General features: G+C 40.2%; 1 protein-coding gene across 1 annotated transcript in view; it reads right to left on the reverse strand.

The window, feature by feature from the left end:
- Positions 1–22,415, reverse strand: part of PROX1 (prospero homeobox 1) — a 79,635-nt gene that overhangs the window by 17,070 nt on the left and 40,150 nt on the right. The window contains exon 4 of the mRNA XM_018552621.1: positions 10,435–10,629. Coding sequence (XP_018408123.1) covers positions 10,435–10,629 — 195 coding nt within the window. The remainder of the gene's footprint in view (positions 1–10,434; positions 10,630–22,415) is intronic.

Consider the following 22,415-nt stretch of genomic DNA (forward strand, 5'->3'; position numbering starts at 1 on the left):
TATTTCCAGTATTATATTATATATAGTACGTAGAAACCCCATATGCTCTTGTGCTTTTATATGGAAAAAAATAACATTATTAATAATAAAACGTAAGCTTTAAAAATATATTGGCTATTGCTTGTTTTGTGTTTATCATTATATTTCAAGGGTAATAATTGTATCAGGAATGATAATGCTCTAAAATTATTTTATAGAGTTTATGTAAACACTGATTATATTTACAGTATATCTTTATATACATTATGCGTGTAAAGCACTTGGTCCCTATCCAACTCCTGTTTTGTAAGTGCATTTGTTTATATTGTTAATTTCTAAGTGAGAGGCCCTGCTGGAAGATTAAAACATAGCCTGCAGGAAGCATCGGTTTTGTTGTGATGAAAATAAGTGACGGGTCTGGAAAGTGCTAAGAGGGCCTCCCCCCCGTCACCTGACAGCGCCTTTCACTGAATACGTTAGGTGTTTGCGTTCAGGCAGCTGCCTGTATCTTTCAGACATGATTTATGTCAGTTTTTAAAGTGAACGTCGGCTTAAGAAAGTGAAAAAGACAATAGAGAGCAACCATGAAGAGAGTCAGAAAACAAAACACTTGGCTGGGCCCGTGTCCCTTTTCATTGCTTCCAATTAAAGATTCATAAGAAGGGCTTTAATTTTTTATGAGACTTCTTTTTTTTTTTTATTCTTCTTGCATTGCTGTCTGAGCTTTGTCTACCTGCCGTAGAATCTGCGCTTTATTTTTAAGTAAGGGAAACGTTTTGGATGAACGGTTGTTACGTCTGGTGTTTAGCAGAACACAAGTTTGTTAGCTCTCTGCACTCTGCTGACAAAGCCACCATGTTGTCTACTGAAGAACTCTAGCCTCTTCTCAATGCTGATCTCTCTGACGTTAGGACAGTTTCCTCAAGCCATTTAACACCTTTCGGCCGCTTGCAGGAGACTGACACCAGCGACCGAGAGGTCAAATTGCTCAGCACATCACTCAAGCAGCTGACAGAGATCTCAGCTTCACTGGCGTGTCTACACCAAACTCAATGTGCTTAAAACCTTCTAAACATAGTAAGATGTTGATGGTTACTTCCACTAATGTTAACATTGAACTCCGGGCAAACTTTTACTGTAAAAACAGGAATAGAGATTAGGCAGCCATGTTACCTGCCAAATGAACTGTATTTCTGTCCTTCCAGTCCTGAGATTTACACAGCTCTGGCAGGTGTACATTTAATGAATTCAGAGATGTGCTAATTTGTGTATGTCTGCCTGGAGTTCAGGATTAACAAATGTGTGATAGGTGGGACTATCTTAATCCATTTAGTTGAATCCAATAGGAAAGCATATAGACTATTTTTTTTTAGTAACATTAATTGAATCGACCAATTAGAATGACCAGTCTGGTCTAAAGAGTGGCCATTGAGACATCTGCCCATTCTTGACCCAACCAGGGACAGCTGCAATCTTCTGTGTGGTGCAACTGATGGATAAATGCCGCATGTGCCCTTCCAAAGGGTTTTCACCAAGCCTCCTTCAGTATATGGGATTAAGTTGTACTCACCTTTTAATCAAATGTCATATCTGTAGTGAAGATACAAAGACAAAACTTTTTTTGTTCGCTGTTTAGCCTCAATCAACCCTTGCTTTACTGATGGAGACAATTCATGGCAGTTGGGCCTTTACGATGCTACACAGCTGGCTGTTAAGTCTAAATATGAACCTGGATGGCTCACACATTTTGTGATGTTTTAAAATTTGCAAAGACTGCTTTTTGTTGGATGATACTTCCATAGTAGCAAAGGGGAAATAGAATATTAGAGGTCAGGGCTGGCCACCCTTAGGGTTATACGCCTTAATAGTATTTGTTCTTTCTACTACTCATGAAACTAGTTTATGGCATGCTTGAAATGTTCTTATTGCTCATCAATAATTGTCCGCCTTTCCCCTTGAGTTGGCAAATGGTCCTTCACTGCACACACAACCAATTAGAAAAATACATTCAGGAAATTGATCCAACTGCCCTTGTGGTGTCAGGAACTATTTTTTTCTCCTGTAATGCCACAATTGCTCAGAGGGATTTCCTCTTAAAAATTTGGATTTTTTGGGAGATGACAACTCTAATGTAGACGAGGAAGCCTATGAAGGCAAGGAATAAGGTAAGTGCATTACATTATTCATCATTCCCTAGGCATAATGAGGGAGGGAAACCCACTGCAAGGGTAAATCTTTTTTTCCCAGAGCTCCCCTCTAAAGCCCACCTCCAGGCAAATCTTTTTAAAGAGACTGTGGAAGGGTTGGAACCTCTATCAGGTTTTCATTGCTGTGTTTCCTTGGGGTGATTTCCTCATATCCAGCCCCGCTTTCACTGAGAAAGGCCGATTTGAGATGGGTGGTCTGATCAGGTCCGTCTGTCAGTTTTTCAGGCGGATCTAATTCAAAGCCTAATGTTAGTATATGGACAGTATGGGCAGCTGAATCTAAATGGACGTGTGTCGGTTTACATGTGGTTACACCAGATCATGTCCATGTCCAGAAAACAAAACAGAGAAGAATTCCATTTAGGTAGAACTGATGGTGGCAGATCAGAGGTAATCTGATGTATTCACACGTCAGCTTACATCCGACTCCCCATAGACCTAACATAGGTCTGGTAAGTTCAGTTTGTTCCTCAGTCTTGCGAAGGAGGAAAAAACTGGATGGATGTGGTTGTCACAATGGTACTGCTACGATCAGGAGGGGATCATACCCAGATCCCCTGCAGATCGTAACTGACAGGTGCCAGTGTGAAAGGAGCCAAAGGGGGTGAGGGGAAATCTCTCCAACAAGAAACTGAGAAGGGTTAGTCATAGTGTTGCATCTGTCTTTTTCCTCTCTGAGGAGAATGCTTCGCAATTCTTGATGGTAACACTCTGGTTGTCACTGGGACAGGAAGTGAGGGGCAATAAAAACCTGAAAGAGATTCTAACTATTCCTTTTTCCCAAATAAAAAAAAAACTTTCAAAATTGAGGTTTAACTATATATATTTATAACCCAAAAAGTCACCTAAGTTGAGGAAAAAAGTTACATCACAGTGTTTGCTGTAAGACACAGAATGTCCTCTATTTATAAAAAAAATAAGTTGCACGTATGCAGAACCTTGGACTACTCTCTTAATTAGCAGGCAGGAGTTCCGTCATCTCTGATAGGAACAATATAACCATATCTTTGCAAAATCATAACAATGCACTACAGATCTATTTTATCTGGCAGTGATAGGATTTCCTTCAATTAAATCAAATGACATACTGTATACTGTATACCTTCTAATTAGCAAGATGATCTTGTATGGCAAGAAAAGAGAAAGTCATATGTTACTTATCAACTGCCAGGCAAAGTATGTATGAGTCCTCACCTCAGACTTAGAGTATTAAGTACATTTTATAGGGCCAGTAAAACTGAGACTTCACAAGGGTTGACGATCATACTCATTGCACAGAGTGGGTACACTCTGTGCAAGTTTACAAAGATCTATAGATACCCCAGCTTCCACAAAAGTGAAATCTGTAAATTCAACTTCACCATAGTAAGCCTTGCTCTATTAGTTAATGTCCCCTCTGTATTATGAATGGGACTGTCAGTATTCAATGACTTGTTGGTGACTGCGGTACACAACTTGTACCCAATGCCTTATAAATTAATCAAAATCAGTCAGTAGTCAGTCACTATTAAGAGCCCATTCACACCAGGGCGTTTGCGAATCAGCGTGGCTACTGCGCTGATCTTGCAAGGGAGGTTTGGGGAGTTTTTAATTGCGTTTCAGTGCTATAACCTTTATGGAAACCGCACTGATCAGCGCGGCAAAAATAGTGCTGGGAGCAGTTCAGGCGGTGAGCGGTTCGGATCGCGCGGATCGGTGCGGTCGCATGTACGGTCCCCATAGCAATGTATGGCTTCATTATTGTCGGCGGATCTGTGCGGCTGAACCTGGATTGAACGGGGCCTAACATCTGCCTTCATTCTGAAAATAACAACAGACAAGGATTCTTGTGCAGTGTGGCAGCCACAGGTACAACTGGGTACATTTAGGGACATGCATGTGTCCAAGGGATATTCACTTGCCCGAGCCATTATTTAAATTAAAGGAAGTCTTTCCTGAGAGTGACATGGAGGTTGCCATTGCAAAGTCTAATCCTGCAAATGTTAGTTTCCTGCTTGCTTCAAGACTCTGTGTCCTTTAACATGCATGCAAACATCCATCTGTCATATTATCTAGTTTTTTTAAAACTATGAGAAGAATCAATTTAGCTGCTATAAGATCTGAGGATCTGATCTCTAAAAGATCAAATCTAATAGATTTACTATATGCATTATACTCCATGCAAATAACAATTTCATGATCTGAATGTCTAGATTAGAACAATCATTCTTCAAGAGTCTTTTTAGGATCTCTGGAAAAAAAACTACTTCACGGCCTCTGTAGTTAAAGCACCGCGATCACTCAAAACACTCAGCATCAACAATTGTCAGCCGCATTAAAAGTGACTGCCCCCTCTTTTTCCTATACAGAACTGGAGAATCAAATTGATTTCTGCCCTGAAAGCCATATTAATCATTAGCAGCTGTGAGAAATAAGCCCATGCTAGGCCTATTGATAACCTTTATGTGCAATGAAGGGGATGTGAATGTCAGACAATGAGCATCACCCGTACACACTGCCTTTGAACTTTCCCCATCTCCAAAGGACAATTAATTACCAGGGCCTTAAGGGTAGGTCACAGCAAGGGAAAGACTACTGCTGCCCAAGCAGGATGCAATAGCTGTTGTCTGCGCAGGAGGGGAGAAGCAATCCCCAAAGCAGCCAAAGTATCAAATAGAGGTGGGAAGATGGGGTGGGGGGAAGAAGTTTGTTTTGTATGGGGTTCTGTTATTGCATAATTGTATTCTGCCTGTGAAATCATCCGTAGACACGACACAAGACCGCACTTTTTCTCTCTCCCTCTCTCCAAAAGATCCACAGGGTAGGTTACAGCCAGAAATGGCGTATTAAAAAGGACGCTCCTTTCACCAAATCATTTCACAGATGCAAAACAGAGCGACACAAAGCGCTGGGACTTTTTCTCCTACATTAAATGGAGTAACTGATAAGGTCAGACATATGATACCTAAAGACATGGAATCTGTGAACTCTTGAAGTCAAAGGCCTGCTCTGTGCACAATCTTTCAAAGGAAAGAGATCACAGAACTCCACTGAATCCCCTTTAAACTTTATGAAGCAGGAGGAGAGAAAGCTCTAAGTAGGGAAGCTTGACAGAAGAGCCTTGAACTATTTTCTGAAGGAAAGATGAGACCCTCCCTAGGCTGCCACAAAACATCTTTTTTATTCCAAAGGCTCCTCTGAACTTTGATATGTGCCAAGACACTGCTATTGAAAGCTGTATAATTATGGGCTATAGCCACTGTGGAAAAGGCTTTGTTCGGCTCAACAAAGGACAATAAGGAAAGTAAAGCAATGTTACACTGTATCTTTTTCTTTAAGGATGTTGAAAAAAAGGTCACGATATGGTAGAACTAATAGACGTTGAGTAAGGAGGTTTAAAGTGGATCTCACAGGGCTTCGGATGGAGCCAATGATGTGAAATAAAGAAGGATGACAAGAGGGAGACACAGGCGTAATGACTGACGTTAAAACAAAGAGGACAAACTGCACCGCTTGGTCCGTTAGGGTGAGCAGTGAACATCAGGGGGACAATGAAGAAGTGGCAAGAGGGAAATGTAATTATCAAATAGAGAAGGATACCGCTAGCAGGGCAGAGATGACTTGGACTTTCAAAAGCTCTACGGGTGGAATTAATTAGAGATTTGTAAGTGTTCTGTAGAACATTATTTGTTGGATAGATGGGCAAAACTGAAAGAGCATATCCACAAATTAAAAGCTATAAAATATTGTGGCCTCGGGTGGGAATTTTAAAACTTGCGTGTGCAGCAATTCTTTGAGGGAAAGACAGCAGATCCCCCTCTGCATATAATGACAAGCAAAGACCCCTAATACACACATTCATAAATGTCTATTCAATAAGTCCACCCAAAGAGCTCTGAAGATATGCAAACTTCAGTAACTCATAGCAGCCAATAGGATTTTACTTTCCGGAAGTTCAGGTAGTAGAGAGATGATTTTTGACTGGTTGCAGCGGGTTACTGTGCTTTACACAGCATCACTACATTACAGTGTCAAGTCCAAAAGTTTATCTATGATGAGATGATATGGAGCTCTGCAACCAAAATAGAAATGTGACTCCATCTTTTAGTGCATTCAATTATCATATTTTCACATCTATTGCCCATGAACAGTCCAAACATTTGTTTGTTGTCTGTCGTTGGCGGTAAGTGGTCTTTACTGTTGCACAAAGCGACGCGCACATTGTGACACAGAAGCACAGTGCTGTGCAGCGGTACTAGGAGCCCAGCCCGCTTTATGATGCACCCCCACAAAGCGGGTACACAGGAAGTGGGTTAAATAACGTTCAATCCAGAAGAGGACCAGTGCTGGGTGATAGAATGTAGTGCATGCAAACAGTGCTGGAGAAAAGGTGAGTGTTGCAACAAAAGCTGCATTATTTATTTTTAGACCTGCTGGGCAATTCATTTTTGTCCATAAAAAGGTGGACTTGGGCTTCAGAGTCCAGCTCCATGCAATATATGACAACCACCCCCTCTCTAACCCATCCAAGTGTTTTTGGGTTCTTAACTACTGAAGCAAGATATACTCACCTATGTCCCCCCTGTCCAGGTCAATCACCTCTGCTATTTTTGGGAGTGGGGGACCGCTAAATCCAGCACTGCTACCATCTTCTTGTGTTGATATCACTCATCTTCTGGACCCTGCAACTGGACAGCCAATAGGTAGTGTCCATCTCACACAGGCAGTGACGTGGCGACCCAAAGAAGGACCCCACCGAATGAAATCAAAGGAAGAGAGAGGACTGATAGGAGGAGACTCTTGTGACTGTGTCCTTAGGTAAGTAAAATGCTTTCATTTTTACCAGCATGCAGAAGATGTGCTTTAGGAGCACTTTAAAATCTTTCTCAATCTCAAGGCACTATTAACCACTTTCTACAGCCCTTCTGCCCTTTCTGAATATAACCCTCTTGTGGGCTTGCATAGCAAAGGGTTGAGAAATGCTACCCCTCCCAGGGTTAATCTAGCTGTGTAGAGGATTACAGGAGTCTAATATAAAGACAAATACAGATATTTATACTATATATAATTAAATATATATTTTATTTTGTTAATAATACAAATGGTTTATTTTATGTGACTGTTCAGTTTAAACCACTAATTATCCAGCCCCAAAATATAAAAAGCAATGCTGTGCAGTAAATCATGTATTTCATGAAGCAAAGACAGATTTGACAAGTCACCTGTACCAGCCAATCAGAAATCCCCTTTAACCAGTCTAATTTCTGGAAACTGAATGGGTTATTATTATTATCATCATCCTTATTATTATCATTATCATTATTATTATTAGTGCTCTTTCCTAATCACCATGGGTAATTTAAATATGTAACTTCTTAATAAGCATGCTGGCGCCTAGTAACCTATAGTAACCAGCCATGAATCAGCTATATTTAGTCTCTTCACAAAAGCTAAGTTTTGATTGGTTGTCCAAAGAACACTAATCTCTAAAAGCCATTACAGGATAAACAATACAAACAAGGTCCTTATGTATTTGCTGTAAAACAGAATTTCATAATTAAATACTTTGCATTTCTTATCCCCCCATGTGTCAAAATGTAAATGTCTAAAATTTTGGTCATCAGCAGAGAATAATGGAAGCTATTGTATTCTAGCACAGTAAGCACCGCTGGGTATTGGCCATAAGGCTACAGCTAAAATGACAAGGCCAAAATCTTCCCCTACATCTAATGTGACTTTGCTTTTAACTGCCTGACGCAGGGCACACTACAGGGAATGGCAAGTCACTGACACGGTTTATGACGGGACAAGTTCATTGCTTAATCATCTCTGGTCCTTAACCTATATCGTCAGTGGAAGTGAAAGTCAAGTGCGTTGGAAAAGCACGCTGGGGTAAAAGAAGCATCTGAAGAGCATGCCGGTGATTTTACAGAAACAGCCTCCTCTCCAGCTTTAATCACAATGAAAGATCAGCAAAATTGTGTCTGCAAGGAAAGGGACGAGGCTAAATATGGCAAATGCTCTGTTTGCTAAAAAAAACCCTTCGTCTCCAATTTCATTATTAGCTGCCGATTTTTATTCCTTGCAGTAGGAATAAGGAGGAAGGTTAATGCCGTAATCAGCAGGCTAAGATCAGTCACCCTCAGCTGAACAAGAGCATGAACCCAATGTGACGCGCCGCCACATATGTAATAAAAGAGAAGGTTTGCTCAGGTCCACGTTGAGGATATTAAAGTCAGATGCAGTGTTGGGACAAGGTCACCCAGTGCCTAGGGCAAAGATGTAACACTGTGCCCCCCTCCTCCCTTCCGGGTAGAGCCAACAGTGACACGCTCATCTCGCCAAACCGCCAAACAATGTAATAGTAGCGGCATGGGCCAAAATAGTGCAACTGGTTGTGGCACACCACATCTTGCTTTTTCTATTTGAGTTTCTGTTCACAAATTACCAAATTAAATAACTAATTGCTTACTACAGACACTGTCAACTAAAAATCATTCTACAAGGGCATATACTATGACTGCAAATGAAGCATGACAGCAAGCATGTTGTTTTTTTTTGTATCACATGCTACAAAAGGAGGGGCTTGTACAAAAGGGCCAGGATAGCATGACCTCTATGTACAGTCCAGGCCATGACTTAAGGGCAAAGAAAAGCATAGGATACTAAAGCAGAACTTGCACTTTTCAGTATATTGGTCATTGTGTGATTGGTTCTATTTTTCTTGGCACAGTTTGAAACAAAGCTCCTTATCGGTTGGGGTTCCTGGCCAGATACAGAAGTACAACTACACTGTCTATGTCAGACATGGCTTCTGGCGATTTTAGTAGCTACAAATTGATCAATGATTATTGCTAACCTTCTGGGCACGGTCTATACACAGGAAAATTATGTGACCTCATTCCCATAGCAAACATTTGTTCCCCTTTATCGTAAATCTGTATGTTGCTATAGAAGATTTTAATAGACATAGACTGAACAGCACAGACAAACTTGTAAGTAGCTGAGGGCTGGACACAGAAGCATCTCAAGTCAGGGACCTTTTTTCATTTAAGCCCTAATTAGCCCATAATTCTCTGAGTATGGGGCACCATCATCTCCCAAGGTTGATAGGCACTTATCACAAAATTAGGATATTAAATTTAGTTACATGGTGAACATATTGCTCCTATATTTGATCATTGTAAGAAATGTACTGATTCAATGTTTAGAAAAGATACCCATACATGGGTCATATACTCCCACGGCACAAATCATTGTGGTGCAAGCTTGTGATCATTTGAATGCATTGAGTCACTGCTATCTTTGCACATCACCTCTGTTTGTCAGGTTTAGCGTGTATTGAAATCCAAAAGCATGGTGAAGGGTTAGAACCTCTGTCCAGTTAGAATCACCATCCGTGTCCCCCCTAGGGAGATTCATCCCCTCTATTTCTTCTGGCAACCACAATCACCAAGCCCAATGGTGTGCGTAAATTCCAAATTGTGCATTGCTACCAGAACAGAAATCGATGGGAATCTTCCAATAAGGACACTTGATTAGGTGACAACTAAGCGGGTATTTTCTTCATTTGAAAAAGTTTTTTTTCTCATTTCCATTTATGCTTTTGGGACAGGAGGTTAAGGCAATTCTCTTCAAGGGGAAACAATGGCTAAAATAACTATAATATAAAGATTCTCTATCAAAAATGAGAAAAAAAACACCTGTTCAGATAGAGGTTTCAACAGACTTTGAAGACATTTCTTCTCACTTCCTTTTGTGTCTACAGAGCAGAAAGAGGTAAAATATCCCCAATGGGACATAAAAGGTAAAACAATTTAAAAAATATAAATCTACTCTACCCAACTTGCAAAACAAGTTTTGACTTTAGATATACTTTAAGGATCACAAAACCGACAGGGAAAACTAGACCGAAGACTTATTGTATGCCATTAAATGACATAAGACAAGAAGACTTCCCCCTCTACTCTGTCAGCTCTACAGTTCGCCAACCAGTGAAAGATTTGGGCTATTCAGGTGGGTTCTGACACCCCTATCAAGCTGGAGAAAATACGGACGGTCATTATGAAGCTGCTTATGCTCCTAGGTGCAGTCCTTATATGACTGAATCTTCCATCCTGCTCTAGATTTGTTTACTCAAGAAGGTAGGAGCGGCTCATGTATGGATAGACCTTTACTCAGACATATTCTATCTAGAAACCATAAATAATGAATTATATAACATGATAATGTGATAATGTTGTAGACATTGTACAAGAAAGGCACGTACCTCAAAGTCATTGGCTTTGTTGTAGTGCATGTTGAGGGCCCGGTAGAGCTCACAGTCTCGAGTGATGGACAGTTCGTCAGTGCTGGTCACCCCATCATTGATGGATTGCCTGGCATACTTCTCCATCTGGATGTAGTAAAACTCCCGGAAGTTGCTGAACCACTTGATGAGCTGGGAGGTAATGCACCTGTTGAACTGCAAGACAAGTAAGTGGATCATGTGATTTGTAATAGACATTAACAAAGTAAGTGCATTTTTTAGATCTTAGCTCTTCTGAAATATAAAAAAAAAATCACTGGGTTTGAAATTACAACCTTTTTAATTTTAAATTCCTATCTTTTGAGAGCTGTACTGGGATATTCACAAGTCCTGCAAGTTCAGATTTCCCTCAGTTTGCTTCTTAAACATAAGCAGGGCCCACCGAGCTGTGTGTATGGCTTTTTTTTACACATCTCTGTATTTATTGGTGTTTTTTTAAAATATCTGCCTGGAGTGCAGCTTTAAGTCAAGTGGAGTCAGGCAACTTAGGCCGTCCGTCAGCCCAAGCTTAAGCTAATATAAGTATGATGGAAAACAATGCTCAGCCATAATATTTATATGTGAATCTCCATGACAAAGACAAGCACATGTGGGGTTGTCTAAGCTATTAATAAAGCTTAGATCCCTGTGAAGTCAAGTAAACTATAATAAGAGTGACACGCAGACGTGCTCTGTTACCGGAGATAATACAAAGGTACAGCTGCGGCTTAGGACAGCTTCGAAGGAGAAGCAAGGTTGGCTGGGTAGTCTTGTGCTCTAAAAAGGCAGTCATGTTTATCCTCCTCAGGTCTCCCGAGATAGACTTTATATAGAAGGTAATCTCTAACGCACAATGAAAACATTTGGTAACGCGAGCCCCTGCTACATCTGTGTGCTGGGATGGCACTGCTGGCACAGATAATAATCTCAATTGAACTTTAGTGGAAGCTGTGCTAAGATGTCATTTGTTGCCATGCTTTCTCATTAGGCTGTTCCCATAAACTTCGCTCAGTTATTCAGTTTCATTACATGAAGAATGGCAAGGCCATTTTCTGGGAGTCGTTACAGGGGTCATTTACTGCACTTTGATACACATGGTTAAAAATGATTATAAAAGATAAGAATTTAATACACAAAGTCCTTTACTTAAAATGGCTTAAATGGCTGTAATCATGGATATGCAATCCCTTCTTAAAGTATAATTAAAGTCTCTTATATTTTGGGATATATCTACTGCTAGCAAGCAGTAGATATAGGCCCCATGATTGAAAAAAAAATAAAAATGTGTCAAATACCTAATTACTTACCTGTTCCAGCACCGCTCGCTCCCGGCTGAAGCGCTCCCGGCTCCGGAACATCTGTAAATAGGAAGTGTGTGAGTGCATGCGCAGTAGAGGGAAGGGGAGAGAACAGACACTGAAGCTCAATGGACGCAGGCGGGAGCGCGCACGTTGGACAGACACCATGGGACATGAGGAGTCTGCGGTGGATCAGAGACCGGCGCCAGCGCTGGAGGGACTGTCAGAAACGAGTGGAAGGAAGAAGATGACCGCAGCAAGAGGCATCAAATAAGGTAAGTGCTTACAGCTGTATTGGGGGGGAGATGTTGCCTTTAATTTCACTTTAAAGTGTAGGTAAACCATAATTTCTCTCATTTGCTCACTTTTGGTCTGTTAAATATACCATTGTCAGTGTTTTGTAATATCTGTTTGATAAGTACAAGTAAAGTACCTGTTGATCCTGCCAGAAATCCAGTGCTGTCTGGAGTGTTAACTCATGCAGTCTTATCAAACCTGCACAGGTTACCTCTGGGAACTACAGAACATCCCCCATGTCATGGAGATAAGGAGAAGGGAAAGTGCTAACATAATTCCTTACATCCTTTCCTAGAATGAAAACATTGCTCCTACCCTGTATTACTGGTAGTATTACCAGGTAAAAAGCCTAATACTAATGCAGCCACCACATGTAAGGACTGGTAAGCTGCAAAATATAACATTTTTGTTCTTGGAATTAGATACACTCCTCAAGAACTGAAAGATGAAGATGCATGTTTGTATTAACCACTTCAAGACCAGGTGTTTAGACCCCCTTCCTGGCCAGGCCATTTTTCAGTATTCAGCGCTGCAGTACTTTGACTGACGTTTATTCCGTCAAATGGTTATTTTTTCACTGTTTATTTTTTTATTTTAGGTACAGGTCTGTAATTTCTCACATATCTTAATTCTCATGTAGGCTAAGTGACTCTAAGGCCTCATTCACACTGGCGCGCATATACACGCGTACGCGCGCATTGTACCATATGTAACATATGCAAATAAATGGCTCCGTACACATAGCTGCGTATGGAGCCGTATATTTGCGTAGCGTATATATGCACGAAAACAGAATGGACCAGAGATGCGCCCGGGCAGCGTATTTCTGCGTATTTTATGCGTATACGCATATATACGCGCGTATATGCGCATACGTGCGTACAGTTCATTAACATTTCTATTAGGAATGATGCATTCTGGGAATGCAAATAGTGCACGCATATACACACATATGCTCGTATATACGCGCATATACACGTATACACGCAATATACAATTTTTCTCTTGTGTTGTGTGTGAATGAGGCCTTATGGCTGCAATGTAAAAAAACGATGTAACTCTGAGGAAGTCATTTAAATACATTTACTTGAGCGTGACGTTAAACTCTCTCTTGTTGTACTTTCTACTCTAGCGTGGGCTTTAGAATCTATATATAACACTTGGGAAGGTAGCTAATTAACAACCCATTTTTGAAAATTTTGTGTTTGTGGCCACCTTCCCTCAAAGAACATCTCCTGTAAACGGCATTTACAATATTGTTGGAAATGCCATATACTTGGGATATCCTGTTTTTAACACACATACACATAATAAAGTATAGTCTGACAGTGGTGGCATGGCTTACATTGACTATAACTTTTGTAAATTCCATGTCAGATGGTATTGGTGCTTATACAGGCTTGAAAATATCATCCTCCTTCTAAAGAGACAGCATTCCAGCCGGTGATTGGCTGCTCAGGCTTGAGAACTGCTACATGAGAGGAGTTGCATCACTCCATACCCAGAAGCATCAGGCATTTTTAGAGGGCTCTAACAGAGCAACTGCACTGTGGAGGACCACAACAAAGGTGAGAATAATGATTCAAGGGGGTCTTTTTAAGCATACAAAATGGCTGCCATCACTGGCATTACTGGTTGCATCACCACAGAAACTTTTTTATTTTGATTATAAAAACTTTATGCGTACCGCTGTGCTCAAGAGCAGCCCTTGAAAGCCCATTTCCAAGCATTAGCAGAAGCTTCAAGATATTCTTTTGGGGTGGCATGTATTTATTTAGCATTTCCCTTGAAAGACCAGATGAGACTCTAGCTTGGCAAGCCAAAGCCAATAAAGCTGAAGCTTTAAATCAAGCAAGCTGATATGTAAGCCCCCCACCCCTCCTGTCTTTTGTCATCACAAGCATTCACTTTTCCTAAGCTCCAGGAAGACATGTACATTAATCAAAAATCAACAAAGACCACTTATCCGAGGCTGCAGTGAGGACATCCAGGCCTCCATCAAGATGACAGCTAAAGTGTGCACTGGGGCTGTAATTACTGCACAGAAAGTTCGTCCTATGTTAACAGAGATAATGAAGTGAATGAGGATTCGTGGCAGGGAATCTGAGGAAACAGAGGCAGGGAGACTGGTGTTTGTCCCAAAAGGCCATCTTGCATCATAATTGCCATGCAGTTGCAAGGGTCCTTGCAGATAATTGACCGAAAAATGATTAAGTCATCATCAAATCTCTTCTGCTTGCAAGAGTTCAAACATGTACTTAACCTATCCAAGAATTATATTTTCTCTCTGTGTGTCTGTTCTGTCTCTCTTCGGCCTTGCGGGGATCCTGATTAAAAAGACAACTAAGGGACCCCGCTTATCTGATCTTCTGGTTTTTGCCGATCTCAAAAGAACTTAAAGCCATTATGATTTGCTGAACTTGGACTTCTTTTTTTTTACATTTTATCTGAGCAGTAGAATACACTGTCCAAAATTTCCAGACACTGAGATAAGGATGACAGGGCCCCCGTGACGGCTTACTGTTCCTTTTTTAATTCTTTCAAGAGAAGAAACAAAACATTACAAAATGATAGCAGCCTGTGCACTGGGGAATGAAAATTGCTTTGACATGGAGATTAGGGTCCTGTATTGTTACAAGACATTGTCTCACATGGACTGGAGTACTGTAGAGAGAAAAAAAATAAAAAGGGTATTTTTTTTCCTTTCTAGAATGGCCATGAATGACCTAATGAGGGCGAGAAAAAGTGATTACACATGCCATCGTTTAGCAACAGAGTGTGAAGAGAGATTTGAAGCTTTTTTTTTGCTTTGAATCTTTGCTGAGGTGGGAGATACTCCCCTACAGGAATGACGTAAACAAACAACATGGAGTCAGGAGCATCAGTGGAATGGCAAGCACATGCTTCCTGATGGAAAAAAGTTATGAGGCTTAAAAACCTGTGAGCTTAAAATTAGCCACTGGGCAAATAGTTAAATATATGACTGAAATACATATGTTAGAGCTTTTTAACCTGCCAAAACACTTGTAATTTTTTGATTTACTCAACCCTGGCAAACAGTTGGTGACCACAATCTTCTCTACTGCAGTTAAGCAATACAACCAGGAAATCTCTCCACCCTTTGCCTGTGACTGGGCAGGGAAGGAGCAGCAGCAGACTGACGAGGTCAACTTTCTCCCCTAGCCTCCAGCCAGGTTGTTACTTATCAGCTCTTGCACATGCAAGAAAACCTGTTCTACTGTACAAGGGATTACAGGGGCCAGATATTTACACAAATTGAGGTACAACTATTATCAAAACTGTATCTTATTTGTGTATCACTCGACTGTAGATCCTCAAATCACCTCTGAATTCATGCTGATGCTGTCCTTCCTTCTGGAGGGTGGCTACTTTTGTTCCCCATGGTCCATGTGTGTGTTGTAAAGTAGTCACCGCTCCAAGCTTGCTCCTGTGATGGACTACAATCTCATGTTTAGTTTACTCATTTGTATTGAGATTGTAGTCCATTATAGGTGCGCCCTTTTTCATCTCCTACACATTACTATTGGCCAGTGAGGCAGTCCATCATAGTGATGGACCAATAGAAGGATGGAGGGGGTGGAAGGAAATTAGCAAACTCCGATACTACCTAGAAGTATTGGGACTTTGCATGTCCAGAATGACTTATCGTTTGGGTATGCAGGAAACAATTAAAGGTGTGTTAGGGATGCACTTTATACCTATCCTTATTTTTTTTTTTTTATTGTAAATTGAAAAAGTTGCTTTATCACAATATATCCTGGAAAGAGTTATCAGCTTATTGACATTTTTACTTGTCTTGTATGTGCTTGCAGGGGATTTTTATACTTGTTATATTATGCCAATACTACTACTAAGAATAGTAAATGGTTGCATGTGAATTATCGGCTGGGCAAACTACAGGGCCTGGGTTATAAAATATGCACATGTAGGAGATAACTGCATTGAAAAGCATGACATGAATAATTTTGTGTACTCAAATGGCACAACAAAAGGGAATTCTGCCTGCAGTTGTGTTCCACTGTACTTTCTGCAGAAGTGAGCATAAGAGGACTTTTATTGTTTAATTTTCCTAATTGTGCGCTATTCGCTCTTTTGTCTTGCGGAGACAAAATAGGGAAAGAAGGATCGATTGTTGTGAAAAGATAAGCGAAGACATCTGCAGAGTGTTCATGCAAAAGTATTAAAATGAATTGCAATTTAAAAGAACCCGTGTTTTAAGTCTTTGAAAGTCACAGCGAATCCTCAATGTTTCCCAAGGGACAGCTGACCCCAATGTAAGCAAAACTTCCTAATTACGTTAAGTAAATCAGCATATAACCTTTGGTGCTATACTGTATATGTTCTTGTTAAATGGATGCTCATTTAACTAGGTTCCTTCAATTTGTTTGATGGCTCCTAACTAGACTCAGTGACTATTAAGTTTAACATTAATAAAATGTATGTCGATTCTGACTTCTCTTCTTAAGTCCCTTTGGTCTGTAAAATATACAATTGAAAGTTTTTTGTAATATCTGTTCAATAACTGCACAACAAAAATACCTGTTGATCCTTCTAGAAATCTTGCCAGTTGAACACTTCCTGTGCCCTCTACCTGAGCTGGAGAGGTTTTCAGCTATCTCTGAGGACTGCACACAGTCCACCCTCTATGTTATGGAGAAGAGAAGAGGGAGAAATTATTGGGTGACAATGCCACTTCTCTACAGTACTACATGTAAGTGTTGTTGCCCTGGGACAGGAAGTGTGTTACTGGCAGGATTACCAGGTGAAGATATAGAAAAATGTGTGGAAAAAAAAGAAAACTTATTGGGCTTGGATATGATTTAATTTAATCCCTGTAATCTATGTGAAAAATTCAATTGGAGATCACACTCTTGCTTTGTTGGGTGCCATACATGTTTCATCTACAATCCCACATTGGTTTCCCTCTCCCTAGATTGTATTAGTGGTCAAGGAACAAAGACCACCTGGATTTGATTCAGACTGGCTCCAATACTCATTGGAAAAGGGGGCAATTTCACCTCTACCTGTTGATCATATCTCACAATATTCAGATGCAGGACACATTAAACCCATAACATATTTTAAAAATGTCATGCTCAATTTGTCTTCATTTAGACATGTCCTACTCACTTTGAATAAAGTGTAAGACATTTTTGTTTAAAGTTTTGAATAGATTTTGGGTAAGGTTACACCCTACGTCATGATTTTATTATAGCCTGTGTTCCTATTGGGAAGACCTACCTTCTATTTGTAGTACTGATCATTGTTCCTGAGACAGAATTTAGAGTTGTCAGCAGAACAAGAGGTTAGGGTAAACCTTTGAATGGGGAGACTTGTTAAGGTGAAAACTGCCTAAGATTTCTCCTCACTTTCTGAGCTTTCCTCTCATGGTTGAATCTTTTGGACAAAAAGTTAAATCTCACCAACAGTACTAAAACAGCAAAAAAAATCTCAAAAGGGTTCTAACCCTAATCTATGCAAAACAAAAAAAGTTTAGCTACTAGATACACCCTAGGCCCACCATTATTCAAACCCGCTTGTAGATATTCATTGAATAAAAAAGAAGGGTTAAAGGGAGTCTGACAGGTTTACATATATGCACATATATGACTAACTTTTAACAGTAGAGTTTGTGCTTGAAAATACTTTCAATGACCCTTGTTACAAGTATGGGTCATCAGATCCTAAATTAGCATAGATAAAACTAGGCAACTAGTTTCCCATCTACAGCAAAGGGCTCGCTCAACAAGGCTTGCTGAGATCTTTTGTTGATCTGAGGTTCCCTGGTTCAAATCCCGGTCAGGACACTATCTGCTAGATGTTTGCAAGTTCTCACTGTGCTTGCGTGGGTTTCCATCGGGTGCTGCGGTTTCCTCCCACACTCCAAAGACATGCTGGTAGGTTAATTGACTCCGGTCTAAGTTGGCCCTGTATGCATGTGTGAGAGGGACCTTAGATTGTAAGCTCCTCGATAGCAGGGGCTAATGTGAATGTGCTGCCTAAATTGTCGGAGCTATATAAATACCTATTAAAAATAAATGCAACAAAACTAACACCAATATATCCCTCTGGAATTTTAAAAGCTCATGTGTAGCTCTGAATATGCTCCATCCATGAAGAAAAAGTTGTTCTGTGCATCTACGTGAGAAAAAAAACAAACTTCCTATTTATTCATATCACAACTGGTGAGAACATTGACAAAAGACCAGTTGATTGCTGTTCACAATCACAATGTATCTGCATGTGTAATGTGCAAATTGTTGATGCAAATTCTCCTTCAATTAGCAAATTACACTAATTCTCTGTTTAGTAAATCTAGCACATGTAGGGAGACTATAGTTTCATTCACACAGGCTCCAGTCTGATTGCCTGAAAAAACAACAATGGCTCTTGTCTTCTTCATGTCCATTTATGCGAATAGCATCATGTTAGTGATCAATGAGCTACAGTTTTTCAGCGAAAGAACCTATGAACAGTCTGAGGACCAGAAGGCAAACATTAGAGGACCAGGATTTAGTATTCCCTTTTTGATATCATTCACACAGGTTGGGCAAATTAAAAGATGAACTAGTCAAAATCTGGAAAATTAGACTAATGATACTGACAACCCCAAAATAAAATTAGAAGTTAAAGTGTATGCTAACCTAAAATTCAAAAGCCAGGGACCACATTTGTCTCTCAGTTGTAGTAAATGTTAAGTGTCTCTTTATGTCCACATTTGTCTCTCAGTTGAAGTAAATGTTAAGTGTCCCTTTATTTGTAGCCTAAATGCAAGATGAAACCTGGTGATTCTGCCAGTCCCCTTGTGAATGAAGGGCTTCCTGTTTGTTCCTGGTCTGGCTAAACTTGGAAAAAGATCCTTCCTAGCATGGTCAGGTTGCATCCCTTTTTTCTTTTCTGGGACCTACAGGACGCCATTTAAATGCATGGCATGCCTCTTGCCAACCTGTGACATCACAGGCTAACATCCCCCTTCCACCCCTTGATTGTTTTTTAAATCTCTGTCCACCACCCTGATATCTTGGAGAGGAAGAGGGGCTTTGGTGATGATTTGATTGCATAAAAAAAATAGCTACAAATTGTACTTTGAAGGGTCTTTTGAAGAATCGGTTGATAAAGCATGCAATGTTATTGCAATGTTGTTGCAGCAATGTTATTTTACCTTTATACGGTCAAGTATTTCCATCTACTTTAGGTTTTTACGTTTAGAAACACATTTATCAGTAATATTTGGATAAAACCTAAGCAGTCTGGACTGGCTTCTAGCAACGTGTTAAAACTGACAGTAGCTCACTAGCTGACATATCTCAGAGACCTCCAACTCATGCCTGAAAGGGCCAGTAGCAGACGTGTTCAAGGGAAACTGGAATTTGACTTTTTTGTGAGTTCAAAGGTCATGGCTGCTACTGAACTACTTGTGACCTTCAGCATTGGTTACCAGCACCATGTTTGCTAAGCTGGAACATGGCTTTATGGGGATACTTTTCAGTACCTGCATCATAAGTTTGACATAAACAGCTGTCAAAACTTGCCACACGAAATGAAAAAAAACAAACCTCTAATGCTTTTTTTTACTACAAAACTGCAACAAGCAATTATTTTCAGTAGATCACTTTAGCCAATTTAGATTTAAGACCTGTTTGGAATATTCTGGGCAATGAAATATCATTTTTGATCAGTTAGAAATTAAACTTGTTCAGGACTAAGATGGAAAGTGCGGTTCTTGACCAGCAGGTCAGCGTTGTGTCTGAGACATTAACAGGACAAAACACAAACCTGACATATGGTCAAATGCAGGCTTTCTTTCTCCCCTGTTGAACAATCACAGCTGCATGTTTGCTTAAAAACCAATGGAAAGCCAATACCATCTCCCCACCCATCTCTTAGTAACCTGGGATGCTCTGGCCGGTGTTCTGCCCTGTTCCTGGGAATCAGTGACATCAATGGGCGGGATGTTGGCCAGAGCTGGGCAAGGAGATGATGCAGAGGATTCCCCCCTCTGCAGGTAACGTGCACCTCCTCCCCCCCAACCGCCTCAGGTTTGGAAAAGGCTAGGGACGCCCCTAACATCACCCCCTGCACCACAGAAAAGGACAGGTTAAATAAATATTGCATGACTTTTGTTTTCTCCTAAAGTTGTTTCTTTAAGCAAGAGGGAGGGGGCAACACTAAAAACGTGGACCTTGCTTGAAGGTCCGCTTTAAATTTAGACTAAATTTCATGTATGAATGGCCAAATCCAAATCCACCATTTAGTGTTATCTTTGGTGGTACATATTTTCAAAAGGTTTATGGGAGAACGGGACAAAAGACTGCTTCAAGGAAACGGTAGATAACAAGTGCACTACTTCCTCGCATCAGTCAAGTTGCACTGTGAGGACCTACCTTGATATTTGCAGGTGGACAAATATCTGCTTGATTGTCTGTTTAGGGATACCTCTACCTATCTATGGCCAACCCCATTTCAGTGCTTGAACTTGAACTAGCCTTAGCTGACTGACCACTTGCTCTTTTGATATATTTGGAAATATAAATGGATAATGTCACAAACATGATGAGTACATGGGCATAAACAACACCAATCCAGCCCTCCAAGATCTTTATGACAGAACCTAAATGGACACCATAGCCAAACAGAGTGATCCACCACAACTGGACTTATCAGTGATGCATTTTAGCGCTTATGAGTTTCAGGGGCATGCCCCTTTCAAAAAGCTCTGATGAAAGCGGCTTGCCCTGAAATGAGTAAGCCCTAAACTACAGCACTGGCGAGTCCAGTGATGGTGGATTGCTTTGTTTGACTTTGTTGAACATTTTAGTTCTGCTGTAAAGATCTTGGAGGGATGGATTGGTGTATTTTATGTCCTCATCATGTTTGTTAGTACCATTATCCATTTTTTATTTTCTTTAATAAATTATATTACCCAAGGAGGAGGTGCCTTTTTCTGTTTTTCATATGTGCTTTAAGAGTTTGAAATGAGGATATAAAAGTGTGGTGGCATCAGCACCAGTTTTATCTGTTTGATTTTATATTTTGAAACATATTTTGTAGATCTACAACCTTGTTTTTGCTGAAGAAGTAGATTTAATATCTGGGAAACTAGTTGGGAAGTGGTCTCTTCTCTCCGCAAATACCAACTGAAAAGATGAATGATAACTGATCTAATATGAATAAATAGATGCAATCTATATAGGCTGAATATAAATATAGTTGAAGGTTACTATATTTAGAGAGACGTGTGTAAAAAAAGATAACTATGTAGTAGCAGGCCATCTTGTGAAATGTGGCCTTTTTATTATGCTTTTATTGTAAAATGCAATTAAAGTCTGCAAATTATTTAAAAAAAAATAGTATTCTGTTGCTTAATGTATTTTTTAACACTAATATCTTTAAAGTCCCACGTGGTAAATGGTAAATTTGTAGTAGATTATAAATACGGCTGTGCTGCTACGACTATAAATCAGTCCCATTATACTATTTATATTTTGAAAGGTAAAAGCCATCATACTAAAAACATCTTTCTTTTCTTCTATGATAAATCAATATATATTCACAACAGATCATTTGGATTCTGCAGTAAATTGTGCTTCCTACAGAATGGCAATCCCTGTTGCATGAAAGCCTGATTCAATTATGTGAATGATTAACCGTTTTGTTACTGGGTAACCTGATGCTTCCCTACAGCTGTCCCAAGTCAAACAGTGTCATTTAAGACAAACCCCTAAAATTAAACCACTTGTGATATGGGGGTATAGAGATAACCTGTTTCCTCTGCAGCTTTGTTTGGCTCAGCTCGCAGCCTGTACGCTGTTAGAAGGCGAAGTTTGAGAGAATAGGCAAGATGCTGAGCGATACAGGATAAAAGGATTCTTTATGCTTGACCCCTCGGTGCCTCTCAATCAGGATCTAATGAGGTCAAAGCTAGCTATTCCCACTGGGGCACTACAGAGAGATTCCCGGGAGGCTACACTTTGTGAGAAATTCAAAATTAATTTACAAATGTAAGTCAGAAGAAAAGGGCTCGCGAAAATCTGTAAAAGTCATGAATTACCTATGTAATATTTAATGGGTAAGCAAGTTCAGTTGAACATTGCAGTGCAGTTAGTGCTGATATCTTACAAGGTTGGTGTCCAGGTCTTATTTACCACCTGGGACACTTTAATTAGCACACCAAATCGGGTTGGTGGGGGTTTTGCCCCATAGGTGTCAGAGGTAACCTAAAAGATGTCCTCACACTTTTTGTGACTGTAAGAAACCCTATTCTATTCTCTAGAACCCCTGCCTCATTTTCTTCCATGGAGCACAGCCAAGAAACAGTAAAAGCCACCAGCTGCCCAGGACTTTTCT

The sequence above is a fragment of the Nanorana parkeri genome, unplaced genomic scaffold (genome assembly GCF_000935625.1).
Source record: "Nanorana parkeri isolate BGI_ZX_2015 unplaced genomic scaffold, ASM93562v1 scaffold1, whole genome shotgun sequence".
Taxonomy (NCBI): Eukaryota; Metazoa; Chordata; class Amphibia; order Anura; family Dicroglossidae; genus Nanorana; species Nanorana parkeri.